Source organism: Dicentrarchus labrax, unplaced genomic scaffold (genome assembly GCF_905237075.1).
Source record: "Dicentrarchus labrax unplaced genomic scaffold, dlabrax2021, whole genome shotgun sequence".
Taxonomy (NCBI): domain Eukaryota; kingdom Metazoa; phylum Chordata; class Actinopteri; family Moronidae; genus Dicentrarchus; species Dicentrarchus labrax.
In genome coordinates this window covers 308,836-324,594 of record NW_026136712.1, presented here as the reverse complement: position 1 = coordinate 324,594, position 15,759 = coordinate 308,836, and the positions used below count along the sequence as shown (strand labels likewise).

The window sequence follows — 15,759 nt, the reverse complement described above, 5'->3', positions numbered from 1 at the left end:
GTCTCCCACAGAAAACTCTGCTCCTGACTCCCTGACAGACCTCATTTGTATCAGAATCTGAATCAGAATCAGAATTATGTTTATTGCCAAGTAGGTTTTTACACATATGAGGAATGTGTCCTGGTGCATTGGTGCATAAAATATACAAATATACAAATCAAACAAAAATCACACAGAAAAATAAACTACTTTCAAAATATAAATAAATAAAGATAAGAAAGATAAGAAAAGAAAACTGTGCAGAAGACTGGAGTATTCAGCCATCACTTCCGTTACAGTATTACATCACATTGTAACAGGAACCACATATAGGTGACAATCCAGTCCCGCCTGCTCAGCCTTATAGGAGCTGCTCATTCAAAGAAGACTGGGCTTCCCTTAAGGGTTGCCTTAAAGAAAACGGGGTGTGTCAGACGAGGGTGAACAGAGGTAATGGCAGTGGCCACTATGAGAAAAATAGTCTGTTTTGAGAACACTGAAATATTTCAATTTATTTAAAGACCCAATTTCAAGTATGAACCTAAAGAATGATCATGCTACAACCTCTTTAAAGGTAACTTGTGGAGTTTTTGACCTCAAGTAGCACTATGGAGCAGTTTTTCTATGAACCATTTTGTTTGTTTCATGTACACAAGGATACCAGTGGAACATTCTGACCATAGTTCCACACTATTTCACTAATTGACAGGTGATTGTAAAAATGTCCTAGAAATGTATCTTTTGAAAATAGAAGAATCTTGCAGTCTTTACAGTTTTGTGGGTGATTTGAGGTACTGACTTGCTGTCAGTTATTGTTTTAAAGTTTTGTTGTAACCTTGCAGGATAAGGAAGCATATTCCTGGCCAGTCAGGGAGTCTCTGAAGACCATGCTTTCTTGGGGCTGGAGCATTGATAGGATCAGAGAGGGAGACCCTGCCAGCCTCCACAACAAGTCCAGGAGGATCTCACAGGCCAGCCAGGTATAGACAAATGCACTGACACATGCACAGTGGTGGAAATGGGTGAAACTCGCGGGAACACCGTTCCAGGAGTACAAGTTACTTGGATTTCAAAAATCTATTCAATGTTTTTTATAGGGGAAAATCACTTATAGCTTTGTTTACACTGTTTCTAAAGCTTGTTCATGAAAGTGCCACAAATCCAGCTGCAAAGTCGGCCTTCAAGTTACGCAACTTTGTTGGAAACGGGAACTGGTGTAGTCCAGAAAGTGGATTTAGTGAAAACTCTGAGAGTAAGGAAACTCAGGATGAATAACATTGTTGTTTTATTTCCTCATTGATTCACTAAAGGTACCATTTTTATGCAGTCATTTGTTTAGACAGCATTTTTTGCTCTCACATTCAGATATTACACAGCATCGAGTCACCCTCAGCTCAGAATAGAACCTCTGCATGTCCCTCTTGCCAGTAGAAGTTCTAAAAAATTTGAAAAGTTTGAAGCTTGAGACATATAGAATCAATGAATAACTATTACTCATTATGTGATTGGTCACTCTGATCATAACATTTTCATATAATATTGGAGATTACAAGTAAATATTTCTAAGTGAGCAGGATGATGGTATAGTCAGAATTTCAGTGACCATGTTTAAATCTACTACACTTGTTGAAGTAGCTGAAATAAAGCTACTGAATGCATGTCAGAAAGGGTCATGTCTTTTGGTCTTTTTTTTAATCTGGATGTATCATTTACGATTGATGATGCTTAACTTACTGGTAGCATACTTTTGCTGTTGTACCTCGACGAGTTAATTTTACAACAGCTAATTACACCCATTATACATTTAAACTTACTCAACTTCTGCTCATGCACTCAAACTCTCTGCTTTTAGCAACTTTCTCTGCTAATCCCACATTTGTTTACGCGCTATTCAGTTCAGCAACGTTACAAGGCACACATCACAAACATGCGACACACAACAAGAGGATGTACAAGGATGTCACCCACTCTACCCAAGTGTAGTTCCCCCAGTAAAATGTACCCATTTCCACCACTGCCCATTCACACCAACACACAGACATGCGTACAAATTCCAGTTCCAAGTTCCACACCGTATTCATATAGAAAGCGATATAAAATATATCCTGTATTTCACAGCTGTCTTTTGAAGGAGCGCCAGCTTTCAGCCCCAGACCCATCGATATGAGCAATGTTACACTGTCTAGAGACATGCAGGTAGGTTACTGTATACACAAAAAGATAAAACACACTTTTGTGATCCCTGAAATGTAACTATTAACTAGCTATTGTGGCACTAAGAGCGTTAGCATATACATTGATGTTACATCGATGATACTTGGTGCTCAAACTCAGTCCAAGTGGTTGGACACGGTTTCTTTTCATGGGAAGATGAAACCATGTTATTATCACATCTTATTGCTGCTGTTTACATTCCCCCAGATCATAAATTGCAAATTTAAAAAATGTGCTGCAGAATTATATCCTGGGTGCATACGTGTACATATGTATATAAATAACTGGATAAATGTTTCTGTTTTTTATTTTATACATCATCCAATTCAAATCTAAATTGAGTGATTTGTTATGTTCTATGTGTGTGTAGCATGAATGGACTACAACATTAAGTTTATTGTGCAACCTTGTGTTGTATAATGATAAAATAAATTACCTTGATCCTTTATACTTGATCATTTGGTTGTCAAATGAATATAAAAACTATGATTTTATGGATGGATATATGAATTGACGTGCAGTGTAAATCACATATGTAACATTGTGTTTCTCCAGTCAATGGCAGAGCTGCTTGCAGAGAATTATCATAATATCTGGGCCAGGAAAAAAAAAATGGAGTTGGAAGCCAAAGGTAGATATAACACAACAAATCTGCATATGTTTTCCTTTACCTTTTTTCTGTACTGCCATCAGCATTCCACTTTTGGATTTTTTCTCAAAACCATGACAAAATAATTCAAAACTGTGTTTTTCAACCAGAATACAAAGATCATTAGGTGAAATCAGGAAAGCAATAACCACTAATTTCAAGGCCACTAATACAGTTAGCTAAATGTTCATGCTTCTGAGGTTCTGTTAGCTTTTACTGCCCATTGAAAGGGGTGCTCAGACAAATAGCCGTTCTCTCCGTTCTCTGTTCTCCATTCTGTTGTATTGCTGTTGTCTCTAGGTGGAGGAAACCATCCTTTGCTGGTTCCCTATGATACACTGACTGCCAAAGAGAAATCCAAAGATAGACAAAAAGCACAAGACATCCTCAAGTTCCTCCAGATCAATGGTTACACCGTGTCTAGGTAAGAAATTGGCTTTACACACAGATTGGAGGTACTATAAAGAATTTTGAATTCAAATATGAGCTGTGATAATTGCAGTTCAATAAAACAGCATTACTGTTATTAGAAGGTATTTTTCCACATTCTTCTAGGTCTTTGGCCTAAGCAAAGCTAAACACATCCCAGACCTACTGTATCTCTGTACTGGATACTCAGATGATGATTGCTATATCCTCTCTTTAAATTTCACATCATTCCCTGAAGAGTGTGTATGTTGTTTCTAGAGGTGTAAAGTCGCAGGAGCTGGACACTCCTGCTATTGAGAAACGATTTGCCTACACCTTCCTCCAGCAGCTCATTACATACGTAGACCAGGCACACCAACACATGATGGAGTTTGGTGAGACTTTCATGTTATTCTGTAAATAATAAACAAATGAAGGTTTTGAAATTAATATAATGCTATGTGCATGCCCCTGTGTGTAACTGAACTCTGGGCTGTAATGTGCTGTAATGTGCACCACAAATTGAACTGCATAATTTTTTTAGGACATTTTTTTTTAGAAAAATCTTGCTCTAAGCTCAACCACAAGGCAATGTGCAGATGATTGTCACAGTGTAAATCTTTCCTGACCTCATTGTCTTTTATTGTGTTCTACCTGTTGTTCAGATGTGGAAACGAGACCGACGGGGGAGAAGATTCCTTATGAACAGCAGATTAAGTTTTTTGGAAAGGTCAGAACTAATTTTATTTGATTCATCAGTCAGTTGGGTATTTTCAAATGTTTATGTCTTTGGCAGCAGGGTGAACAGGCTGTGGCTGAGGTGGGTACTGTTATTTAGTATCCCTTGGGCCTTGGCGCGGGCACCTCAATATCATTGATGCTGGGTAGATGAGTACTAATGATCTCTGTGGAGTTTTTTTAACGAGTCACTGCAAAATCCTCCTGTCCTGGGCTGTGCACATCCCATGCAAGCTTGTGGTATTTTCAGTCAGAATGCTTTCTATTGCTCCTTTGTAAAGGTTAACAAAAACTTGGCATTAGAATTTTTACTTTCTTAAGTTTTTTTAGGAAATATGGTAAATGGACCTGTACTTGTATAGCGTCTTTCTAGTCTTCCAACCACTCAAAGCCCTTTTACACTACATGCCACATTAACCCTTTCACACACATTCACTCAGCGATGTCAAAGCCCATCGAACAGAAACGTTCTATAACACAGTATATCGACATGCGGCAGGAGGAGCCGGGGATCGCACCAACAACCTTCCGATTAGGGGATGACCCGCTCTGCCTCTGCACCACAGCCGCCCTAACAAAATACTGTTGTTTCTGTGCTTTTTTAACTAGGGTGGAGATGTAAGATGACCATTCTGTGATGTTAATTTCTAGAAACCTAAAACCGTTCACCTGATCACCCTGAGCTCCACTGATGTGAACGGGGGAGTGTGTCTTTGCCCCCTTTGTCCTAAAATCAGCTCCTTAGTTTTGCTGATGTTGAACAGTAAGTGGTTTTCTGTGCACCACTCTGCAAGATTCTTGTTTTTATCCCGATATGAAGTGTCATCATTGTGTGAATTCACAACAGAGTTGGGTTCATGTCAGGCGATGCGGTCATGGGTATACAGTGTGAACAGGAGGGGGCTGAGCACTTGAGTGGAGGAGGTGTAACCACCAATCCAAACTGTCTGGCGTCTGTTTGTGAGGAAGTCCACTATCCAGTTGCAGAGTGTGGTACTCCAGCCCAGAGTTTACCAATCAGTTTCACTGGGAGATTGTGTTGAACACTTTTTCTCACTGTATGAATGTGTGGGAATGGGTAAATGTGGCATGTAGTGTAAAAGCGCTTTGAGTGGTCAGAAGACTTGAAAGGCGCTATACAAGTACAGTCCATTTACAATTACCATTATGTCATACTGGGCAACTTCCAGGTGAATGTCTGTAACAGTATGAGTTTAAGGAGAGCGATTTGGATTAAACGAAAAAGATTTTCCCCACTCAGCGACACACCCGCTGAGAAACCAACTCTGATTATTGGCAGCTCAATAGTCAGAAACGTCAATCAAGCAAAGCCAGAGGCAACAGTTAAATGTATCCCTGGGGCCAGAGCAGGCGACACTGAATCGTATTTAAAACTGCTGGCTAAAGATAAGCGTAAATATAATAAGATTGTTATTCACGTCGGCGGTAATGACACCCGATTATGCCAATCGAAAGTCACCAAAATGAATGCGGAGTCCGTGTGTAGATATGCAAAACAATGTCGGACTCCGTAGTCTCTGGACCGCTGCCCAATCTGACCAGTGATGACATGTATAGCCGCATATCATCATTCCACCGCTGGCTGTCGAGGTGGTGTCCTGAAAACGATGTGGGCTTTATAGATAACTGGCAGCCTTTTTGGGGAAAGCCTGGTCTGAATAGGAGAGACGGCATCCATCCCACTTTGGATGGAGCGGCTCTCTTATCCAGGAATATGACAAAGTTTATTTCTAAAACCTGACAATCCAAAAATGGGACCAGGAAGCAGAGCTGCTGTCTTACACACTTCTCTGCGCTTCCACTAGAGCAGTTACCCACCCAAAACCCCATAGAGACTGTGTCTGTCCCCCTACCACCTAAATTATTTAAAGAAATAAAAACAAGAGGAATTAAACATAAAAACCTAATAAAAATTAAAACAAACTCCTCAGTAGCACAAAATAAGAGAATGAAATGTGGGCTGTTAAATATCAGGTCTCTGTCCTCTAAAGCTGTTTTAGTTAATAAATTAATATCAGATTATGATATTGATTTACTTTGTCTTACTGAGACCTGGTTGTCCCACGAGGAGTATGTTAGCCTAAATGAATCCCCCCCTAGTCATATTAATACTCATAGTCCTCGAGGCACCGGCAGAGGAGGTGGAGTAGCAGCAATATATGATTCGAGCATTTTAATTGACCCTAAACCTAAACTAAATTATAATTCATTTGGAAGCCTTGTTCTTAGTCTTTCTCACTCGACCTGGAAAACACTACAGCCAGTTCTATTTGTTATAGTGTACCGCGCTCCTGGACCGAACTCGGATTTTCTATCTGAATTCTCAGAGTTTTTATCAAGTTTAGTCCTTAAAACAGATAAAGTAATTATTGTTGGTGATTTTAATATTCATGTGGATGTTGACAATGACAGCCTTAGTAACACATTTATCTCATTAATAGACTCAATTGGCTTCTGTCAGAGTGTAAATAAACCCACTCATTGTTTTAATCACACTCTTGACCTTGTTCTATCATATGGCATTGATATTGAACATTTAATAGTCTTCCCACAAAATCCTTTCCCATCTGACCATTATTTAATAACTTTTTGAATTCATATTACTAGATTATGAGCCATTAGGCAAAACTTCCTATAGCAGATGCCTATCTGACAGTGCTGTAGCTAAATCTAAGGAGGAGATTCCATCAATGTTTAATTCAATGCCATGTCTGAATATAACAGAGTCCTATAATAACTTTAGTCCCTCCCAAATTGATAATCTTGTTAATAGTGCTGCAGGCTCACTACGATCAACATTAGATTCTATTGCCCCTATAAAGAGGAAATTATTGGGACTTCCGGTTTGACGATGTAGAGGACGGACGTGTGGGGGCATACCTCCGTAAATGTGTTAATTACATAATTCTTTCAAGTATATTTTTGGTGTAACTACCTGTTTTAACTCAAGGAAGTGGCTGCAGACGCACTATCGAACTCCACACCTGAACTAGACCGTGCCCATCATAGTCTCAGACTCAAACCTCGTCAATTCAATTCAATTCAATTCAATTTTATTTGTATAGCGCCAATTCATAACAGAAGTTATCTCAGGTCAAGGATCAAAGAGAAAGAGAGAGTGTTGCTTTGGGCAAATGAACACCGCAATATGATTTATCGGGGTCATAACATCAAGTTTTACGAGGACTTCAGTGCTGCAGTGGCGAAGAGGCGAGCTGCTTTCAAACAGGTGAAATCCTTGCTTTTTAAGATAGGGATACGATTCGGCATGATCTACCCTGCCCGGCTGCGCGTCACTTCCAATGGTGTGACCTCCATCTTTGACTCAGAGCAGAACGATCAACGATACATGTGAACGATTCTTTTGGGACCATTATCTTTATTTATCTTATTTTTTTGCTGGACTTTCTTGAGGTAGGGCGCGACTACACTGTTGAAAGGGACCACAGACTATGAGCAGTATCACATATTACTCCATCCCATCTCCAGTTAAATGTGGACAGTGTTTAAGTATCATGGCCAGCTGTTTTGCTTTATTCCACCTGTGGCTTTTGTGTTTTGTTTATATATAAAATGTCTTGTCTATTCAAGGAAACACACTTTTAATTCCCTGACATGTGGGTATTAAAATCCACCACTGTCTTTACTTTGTATAGGGCTTGAAATCACCAGTTTATGGCCTGAAACAATTTATTTTTGTGTAATTTATTTTTTTATTTCGTTTTTATTCACTTAGTAATTTTAAAGAGGGATTTTCTCATATCTTTGCCTGCACATTTTAGCCCGGAGGATTACGTGTTCAGTCTGGTACAATTACTGGTCCTTCCTTTTTCCCGCCTTTCAGTGTTACTCCAGATTGCTTTCATAAATAACTGTTACAAACTTTTATATGGTGTATATTTTGGTTCATCAGGAGATAGAACCTACTGCATGGTAAACCAGTTGTGTGTATTCCAGTCCTGCAACTCGTTTTGTTCTGTAATGACGAGCTTAGGAAGCAACTTGTTGGATGGTTTGCAGTCTAAACACGGACCAGTGTGTTTTTGGAGGAATGTGTGTCTTTTCTTTATTTACTGGGAGGTTTTTTATGTTTCTTTCTTAAAGCTAACTTCATCTGGATGCTACCGTAATGCTCATCTGGTTCCTAACCAGGATGCTCATTTATTTCCTACCACTCTTATTAATATCTTTTTATTTAATCATTCACAAGTGATTAATGGTTAACCCAAGTATCTCCCAGAGAGGACTGAGTGGGTCTAGTATTCGGCTGGTGAGTTGGAATGTTCATGGACTTGGGGGGCCCAAAAAAGCGATCCAAAGTGTTTTCACACCTCAAGGGTCTTAACACTGACATTGCTTTCCTTCAGGAGACCCATTTGCGTATAAATGATCATTGCAAAATACGCAAACCATGGGTTGGGCAAATATTTCATTCAGCTTTCAATAATAAATCCAGGGGTGCTGCTATTCTTATTAACAAATGTATCCAGTTCTCCCCTGATCAGATCATGTCTGATTCCCCATGGGGTTATGTTATAGTAAGTGGCACATTATATCAGACTTAAGTTGCATTGGTTAATGTTTACGCCCCTAATTGGGACAACCCAAATTTTATGACTTCCCTTTTTTCAAAAATGCCCAACTTGGATACTCATCGTCTCATTTTAGGGGGAGACCTGAACCTAGTAATAGACCCCAAACTTGACCGATCCCACTCGAAAGTACCCTCTGTCATGTCGAAGACATTATCATCTATTATGAGCTAGTTGGGCTGCATAGATGCTTGGCGCCTGCTCCACCCATTCTCAAAAGAATTTTCTTATTTCTCCAAAGTACACCAAGCTTATTCCCGCATCGACTATTTTTTTCATAGACATGGCTTTTCTACCTGCTGTGAAATCCACTGAATATTCTGCTATCGTTATTTCTGATCACGCTCCTCACATTTTAGATTTAGCACTCTCACCTATCATTACAAAACAGTGGAAGTTTAATACAGGGCTACTAGCTAAAGATGAGTTCTGTGATTATATTTTTAAAAAAATAACTGTTTTCCTTGAGAATAATAAGTCCACATCGCCCTCTCTGTTATGGGAAACATTAAAAGCAGTAATTAGGGGAGATATCATCTCATACAGCACACATCTGGCTAGGAAAAATAAACATTATGACCTTCTCTCAACAAATAAAGCAGAGTACCTTTTAAGACGGACCAAAGGGACATACTATTCAATTCAATTCAATTCAATTTTATTTGTATAGCGTCAATTCATAACAGAAGTTATCTCAGGACACTTTTCAAATAGAGCAGGTCTAGACCAAACCCCTCATAACATTATTTACAGAGACCCAACAGTACCACCATGAGCAAGCACTTGGCGACAAGGGCAAGGAAAAACTGCCTGTTAAAAGGCAGAAACCTAGGACAGATCCTTCGGCTCTAGGTGGGTGGTCGTCTGTCTCGACCAGTTGGGGTGAGAGAGAGAGAGAGAGAGAGAGACACAGAGAGAGACAGAGAGAGAGAGAGAGACAGAGAGAGAGGTCCACAACAACAACAGTATTGGCAATGGCAATCTTGCAGGACCATGGCAGGAGGCTCCACCAGGATCGATAAGTACCTGCGAGACGAGAAAGCACAAGAACTCCGGGGAAGAAGTGAAGTTAGTAACATGCATTAATGGGACATGAATGAGTGCAGAAAGAGAGAGGAAGAGAGGAGCTCAGTGCACCATGGGAAATCCCCCGATAGTCTTGGCCTATAGCAGCATAACTAAGGGATGGTTCAGGACTCACCTGATCCAGCCCTAACTATAAGCTTTATCAAAGAGGAATGTCTTAAGCCTGCTCTTGAATGTGGAGAGGGTGTCTGCCTCCCGAACCACAGCTGGAAGCTGGTTCCACAGGAGAGGAGCTTGGTAACTGAAGGCTCTGGCTCCTGTTCTACTTTTAGAAACTATAGGAACCACAAGTAGCCCAGCATTCAGAGAACGTAGTGTTCTAGAGGGGTGATAGGGTACTATGAGCTCTTTAACATATGAAGGGGCCTGACCATGAAGAGCTTTATAGGTGAGGAGGAGGATTTTAAATATCTATTAAATTTAAATCTACATTTTACAGGGACCCAGTGCAGAGAAGCTAGTACAGGAGAGATGTGATCTCTTTTCCCAGTTCCTGTCGGTGCTCGTGCTGCAACATTCTGAATTAATTGGAGCGTTTTAATTGACTTAATGGGGCAACCTGATAATAAAGAGTTGCAGTAATCCAGCCTAGAAGTAACAAATGCATGGATTAGTTTTTCTGCATCTGTCTGTGATAGGATGTGTCTAATCTCTGCAATATTACGTAAATGAAAGAAGGCAGTCCTAGAGGTCTGCTTTATGTGGGAGTTAAATGATAAATCCTTATCAAAGATAACTCCAAGATTCCTGACAGTGGTGCTAGAGGCCAAGGTAATGCCGTCTAGAGTGACTATATCTTTAGACAGTGAGTCTCTAAGGTTTTTGGGGCCAAGAACAAGAATTTCGTTTTTTTCTGAGATTAACATCAGAAATTTGCAGCTCATCCAGGATTTTATGTCCTTAAGACATGTTTGTAATTTAGATAATTGATTAATTTCATCGGGCTTGATCGATAGATATAACTGCGTATCATCTGCATAGCAGTGAAAGTTAATGAAGTGATTCCTAATAATATTGCCTAAAGGGAGCATATATAAAAAAACTATGAATATGGTGATAAAGCCAGCCGTCTCCTCGCCCTCCAACTTAAACGTCAGTCGGCCTCAAATTTCATATCACAAATATATGACTTCTCTAACTCCCTAACTATCAACCCAGCTGAAATAAACTCCACCTTTGCTTCCTATTATTCTAACCTGTATCAGTCCGAACCTCCTGCAAATAAGACTACAATGGATAATTTCCTGGATAACATTGATACCATAGATCCTGTATTAAAGAGGAGTTGGAAAAACCTATACAGTTGGAAGAATTAACTTTGTGTCTTAAATTAATACAAAATAACAAAGCTCCAGGGCTACTTTAAATCAGGCTTCAATCTCGCTCATTCCTAAGAAAGACAAGAACTTAGATGAATGTAGCAGCTGGAGACCGATAAGTTTATTAAATTCAGACGTAAAACTTCTAGCCAAAGTACTAGCATGCCGTCTAGACCCTTGTCAACCAGACATAATTTCTTTAGATCAAACAGGGTTTGTTAGAGGTCGCCAACTATCATCTAACATTAGAAGACTTTTAAATTTTGTGCTATCTCCTAACACGTCCCAAGCTGCTGAAATGGTTATATCTTTAGACGCGGAGAAAGCCTTCGATCGGGTTGAATGGGACTACTTGTTTTCTGTTTTGGGGAAATTTGGCTTTGGGTCTAAATTTATTTCTTGGATACAACTTTTATACTCTTCTGCTTGTGTGACAACTAACTTTCAAAGGTCTGAATATTTCCCTCTATCAAGAGGCACCCGCCAAGGTTGCCCAATGTCTCCCTTGCTTTTTGCCATAGCAATAGAGCCTCTTTCCATTGCTCTCAAATCTTCTTCATGTTTCACTGGTATTTTTAGAGCTGGACTGGAACCTCGAGTGTCTCTCTATGCTGATGACCTGTTGCTATATATCACAGACCCAGTGAGCTGTGTAGATAATATTTTACAAATCTTGACAACTTTCGGATCATTCTCAGGTTATAAATTAAACATCAGTAAGAGTGTTTTCCCATAAACATAGCAGCTAAACTGATCCCTTCAAATGCACTACCATTCCGATTAGTTCATAACAGCTTTCGCTATTTAGGTATTAATGTTTCTCACTCCCTCCCCTCACTATATAAGAATAATTTTTCAAAGTTGGTTATGGAAATTAGGTCTGATCTGGCACACTGGGACTCTCCCTCTCTCTTTGATAGGCAGAATCAGTTCTATTAAAATTAATATTCTTCCAAGATTTTTGTTTCTTCTCCAGTGTCTTCCAATTTTTTTATCTAAATCATTTATACATATGTTAGACAAAATGTTTTAAAAATTTATTTGGGTTGGTAAGAACCCAAGAGCGCGTCGAACAACACTCCAAAGAAGCAAATCAGATGGGGTCCTTGCACTGCATAACTTATTATTTTACAATTGGGCTGCCAATCTTCAAAAAATTCATGCCTGGTGTAATTCTCCCAGTTTAGACTGGTGCATAATGGAAGATGCTTCTTTTTTTTTTTTTTTTCATTGTTTTTATTGCAGTTTTTGTTTTCATTCAACAAACAGTGTTTACAGTACTAGACACAGAACAAACACAAAACATACATGACAGCTCTTACATGAGAGATGAACATACAGCATGATACAAGAGGTGGTGAATCAGTCTTACAGTACACGAATGTTGTTCAAGTCCACAGCAGACCTTTTAATAGGGTGGAGGAACGGTCTAGACCAATATAGTCCAAAAATGGGCACCATACTCTGTAAAACTGGTCTACACTGTGATGTATGACATTGGTAAGATATTCTAGAGGGATTAGTTCAAAAATTATTTTGCGCCAACCACAGACAGAAGGAACCTTGTCACTGACCCACTGCAAAAGAATATTTTTCGTAGCTGCAAACGTTAGAATATTATACAATCTTTTATTGACTGCTGTTTTCAAATAGTCACTTGGCAGACCTAGAATCAGGGACATGGGGTCCATTTCTATATTAATATGAAAATTTCTCTCCATTTCACTTATAATTTCAACCCAATATCTTTGAAGTTTATGACAAGACCAGAAAGAATGAGTTAAAGTTCCCACATCAGTTTTATACTTGAGGCACAGAGGGGAAAGAGAGTGGTTGAAGAGATGCCTGCGATGAGGGGAAATATGTAATCTGTGTAAAATCTTAAATTGTATTGCTCTTGTCCGACTGCAAACTGAAATCCTTTTTGCAAGAGACCAAATAGTATCCCACTTGTCTTCATCTATAGTCACAGACAACTCCTTCTCCTACACACCCCTGACCCCCCGCGCATCAGTAGTAGAAAATCCATTAAGTGCACGGTAAAATGAGCTCAGAGACACTTTCACCTGCCGATGATGAAACAGCATTTTCTCAACAACAGATATTTCAGGGTGGTCAATAAGGGTTGTGCTATGAATGATATAATGCCTTATTTGCAAAAAACGAAAGAAATCTTGTTTGGACAACTTGTAGTTGTTAAGTAAGCTGTTCAAATGACATAAGCTTATGATCTGAGAATAGGTCACTGAGGGATTTAATATTCTTATTAGACCATTGTCGAAAACCAGGGTCCGAAGAACCTGGGGGAAGAGCAGGATTATTTATTACTGGGGTGAAAATGGACGTAATATTTGATCTTCCCTCAAGACGGCAGACAAGCCGCCATGCTTTTAGAGTGTTGATTGTTACAGGATTTGCACGAAAAGCTTTGATTTCTTTAAAATTATTAAAAAATAACAGGTCACTTAGTCTGCACTGTGATAATGCTGTCTCAATATCCATCCAAGTTGAAGTTTTACCCTTAACCCGGTTGTTTACAAATCTTAAATGGGCACAAAGTTGGTAAATTTTAATATTAGGTAAGTCTAGGCCACCCATCGTACTTGGTAGATGTAATATTGCCATCTTAAGCCTGGGTCTACGCTTGCTCCAAATAAAAGAGCTGAGCCATCCATTTATATACTTCAACACCCTTTTAGAAAACAAAACAGGAATCATTTGGATAGGATACAATAACCTAGGCAGCACATTCATTTTGACCAGGGCGATGCGTCCCAACCAGGAAACAGGAAGTGACATCCATCGCTCTAGGTCCTGCTTAATTTTACAAAATAAGGGTGCAAAGTTGGCTTTATATAGTTGATCAAAAGATGGGGTGATGAAGATTCTTAAGTACACAAACCCATTGGGAGACCATTTAAAAGGAAAAGGAGGTACAGTAGATGGTATAGTTGAAGGAGTACCAAGGGGCATAGCCTCTGATTTAGCCCGGTTAATCTTATAACCAGAGAAACTGCTAAATCTGTCAATCACATCCATAAGACCTGGTATGGATGTTTCAGGGTCGGTCAGAAGGATTAGGACATCATCCGCGTACAAGGTTATTTTATGACACAGCTGCCCAATCTCTAAACTACGAATTGTGGGTGTCACCCTTATGGCCTCAGCAAGTGCCTCTATGGCCAAAGCGAATATGAGGGGCGATAAAGGGCAGCCTTGCATCACCCCTCTGTGAGTATTGAAGTATTCAGACCTGAGTCCATTAGTCTAGACTGCTGCCTGTGGCCTAGTATATATAATTTTGACCCATTTTATAAAGTTCTCCCCCAGACCAAATTTACCCAGTGTATACAGTAAGAAAGACCATTCAATTCGGTCGAAAGCTTTCTCTGCATCGAGAGAAAGCGCCAGACCGTTGATAGACTCCTGCTTAAAAGCTATGATAGCATTCAACAAACGTCTAACATTGGAAGCCGAATTCCGACCCCTTACAAAACCTGTCTGGTCTTCCTTTACCAGTATTGGTAAAAAAAAAATTCTAAGCGAGAGGCCAAGATTTTAGAAAGCAGCTTCCTATACACATTTAGAAGGGCTATGGGCCTGTAGGATCTGCATGAGTCAGAGCACTTCCCCTTTTTTAAGATTAAAGATATATTGGCCTCCTTAAGTGTCTGTGGAAATACTCCTGTAGTGAAGGAGTGATTGAACATGTCAAGAAGAGGACACTTATGTGGGGCCGAAAAAAATGTATATTGTTTATCAGAGGGGTGGGTGCACCTCCACGCGTCTATAAGCCCAAACTCCTCACACAGAGCATGGAGCGTATTGGCCTGAGGAGAGCGGGGTGCGTTACTATGTGGAAATTTGTCAATAAGCGGATTTAATATTAAGTTAAAATCACCGCCAAAAATAACAGTGAAGTGAGAAAGGAATGGAGCTAAATCCAGAAACATTTTGGTAACACATTCATCATTACAATATTTTGCAAAGTTCCTTTGATTATCACATAGCGACCACTCAGATCCTTAACACAGTCAGATATTATAAAAGGTAAGTTTTTCCTAATCAACGCTGCTACTCCCCTGCTTCTTGATGTAAAGGACGAGAAAAATACTTGTCTGAATGACCCTTGTAACTTTAAATGCTCTGTGTCATCTAGATGTGTCTCTTGTAACACAGCAACATCTATATCATCCTTCTTTAGACATGTAATTATTTTTCTCCGCTTAATAGAGCTGTGGACACACCGTACATTCCAGGTGCATACCCGCAACTTATTCATAATTAGTAGTATTCCTGTATCAAACAAAGCATATTGAACCAAGAGATCCACCACACACTGGGTAAGAGTAAAATAAGCAAATAATGAAAGGAAACGGAAAAAAAGAAAAACAAAGAGCTGTGCAACAGAACATTCAACAAATAGTAATTTGGCAACTGCCCTACTAAACATGTAGGGGAAAACCGTCTTTCTCCTGCCTGCAGCTGAGAGCCGACAGGTGCAACAAGCGCTTAACGCGCGCCTACTCATAGACATAAACACACTACAGTCCGTCAAGAATACAGCAAAGTAGAACATTTCACCTGGTTGATTATAAGGAGTAGGGAAGAAAAGAGGAATAGCCACACACGCCTGATTTTGACATTGCTTCATAAGGCACAGTCCAGGCGCAACGTTATAGCGATTCCACGTAAGTCGCAGCTGCCTCCGGTGTGTCAGATCTCTTCACCACACCGTTGACAGACAGCTTCA

General features: G+C 39.7%; 2 protein-coding genes across 9 annotated transcripts in view; one reads left to right on the top strand and one right to left on the bottom strand.

The window, feature by feature from the left end:
* Window positions 1-15,759, bottom strand: part of LOC127373071 (uncharacterized) — a 395,753-nt gene that overhangs the window by 212,635 nt on the left and 167,359 nt on the right. The window lies entirely within an intron of this gene.
* ryr2a (ryanodine receptor 2a (cardiac)) overlaps window positions 1-15,759 on the top strand; it is a 324,810-nt gene that overhangs the window by 195,556 nt on the left and 113,495 nt on the right. For all 6 annotated transcript variants that reach the window (XM_051417108.1, XM_051417109.1, XM_051417107.1 and 3 more), the window contains 6 exons: window positions 822-959; window positions 2,098-2,175; window positions 2,749-2,824; window positions 3,143-3,266; window positions 3,530-3,645; window positions 3,916-3,980. In XM_051417108.1, the coding sequence (XP_051273068.1) occupies window positions 822-959; window positions 2,098-2,175; window positions 2,749-2,824; window positions 3,143-3,266; window positions 3,530-3,645; window positions 3,916-3,980 (597 nt within the window). The remainder of the gene's footprint in view (window positions 1-821; window positions 960-2,097; window positions 2,176-2,748; window positions 2,825-3,142; window positions 3,267-3,529; window positions 3,646-3,915; window positions 3,981-15,759) is intronic.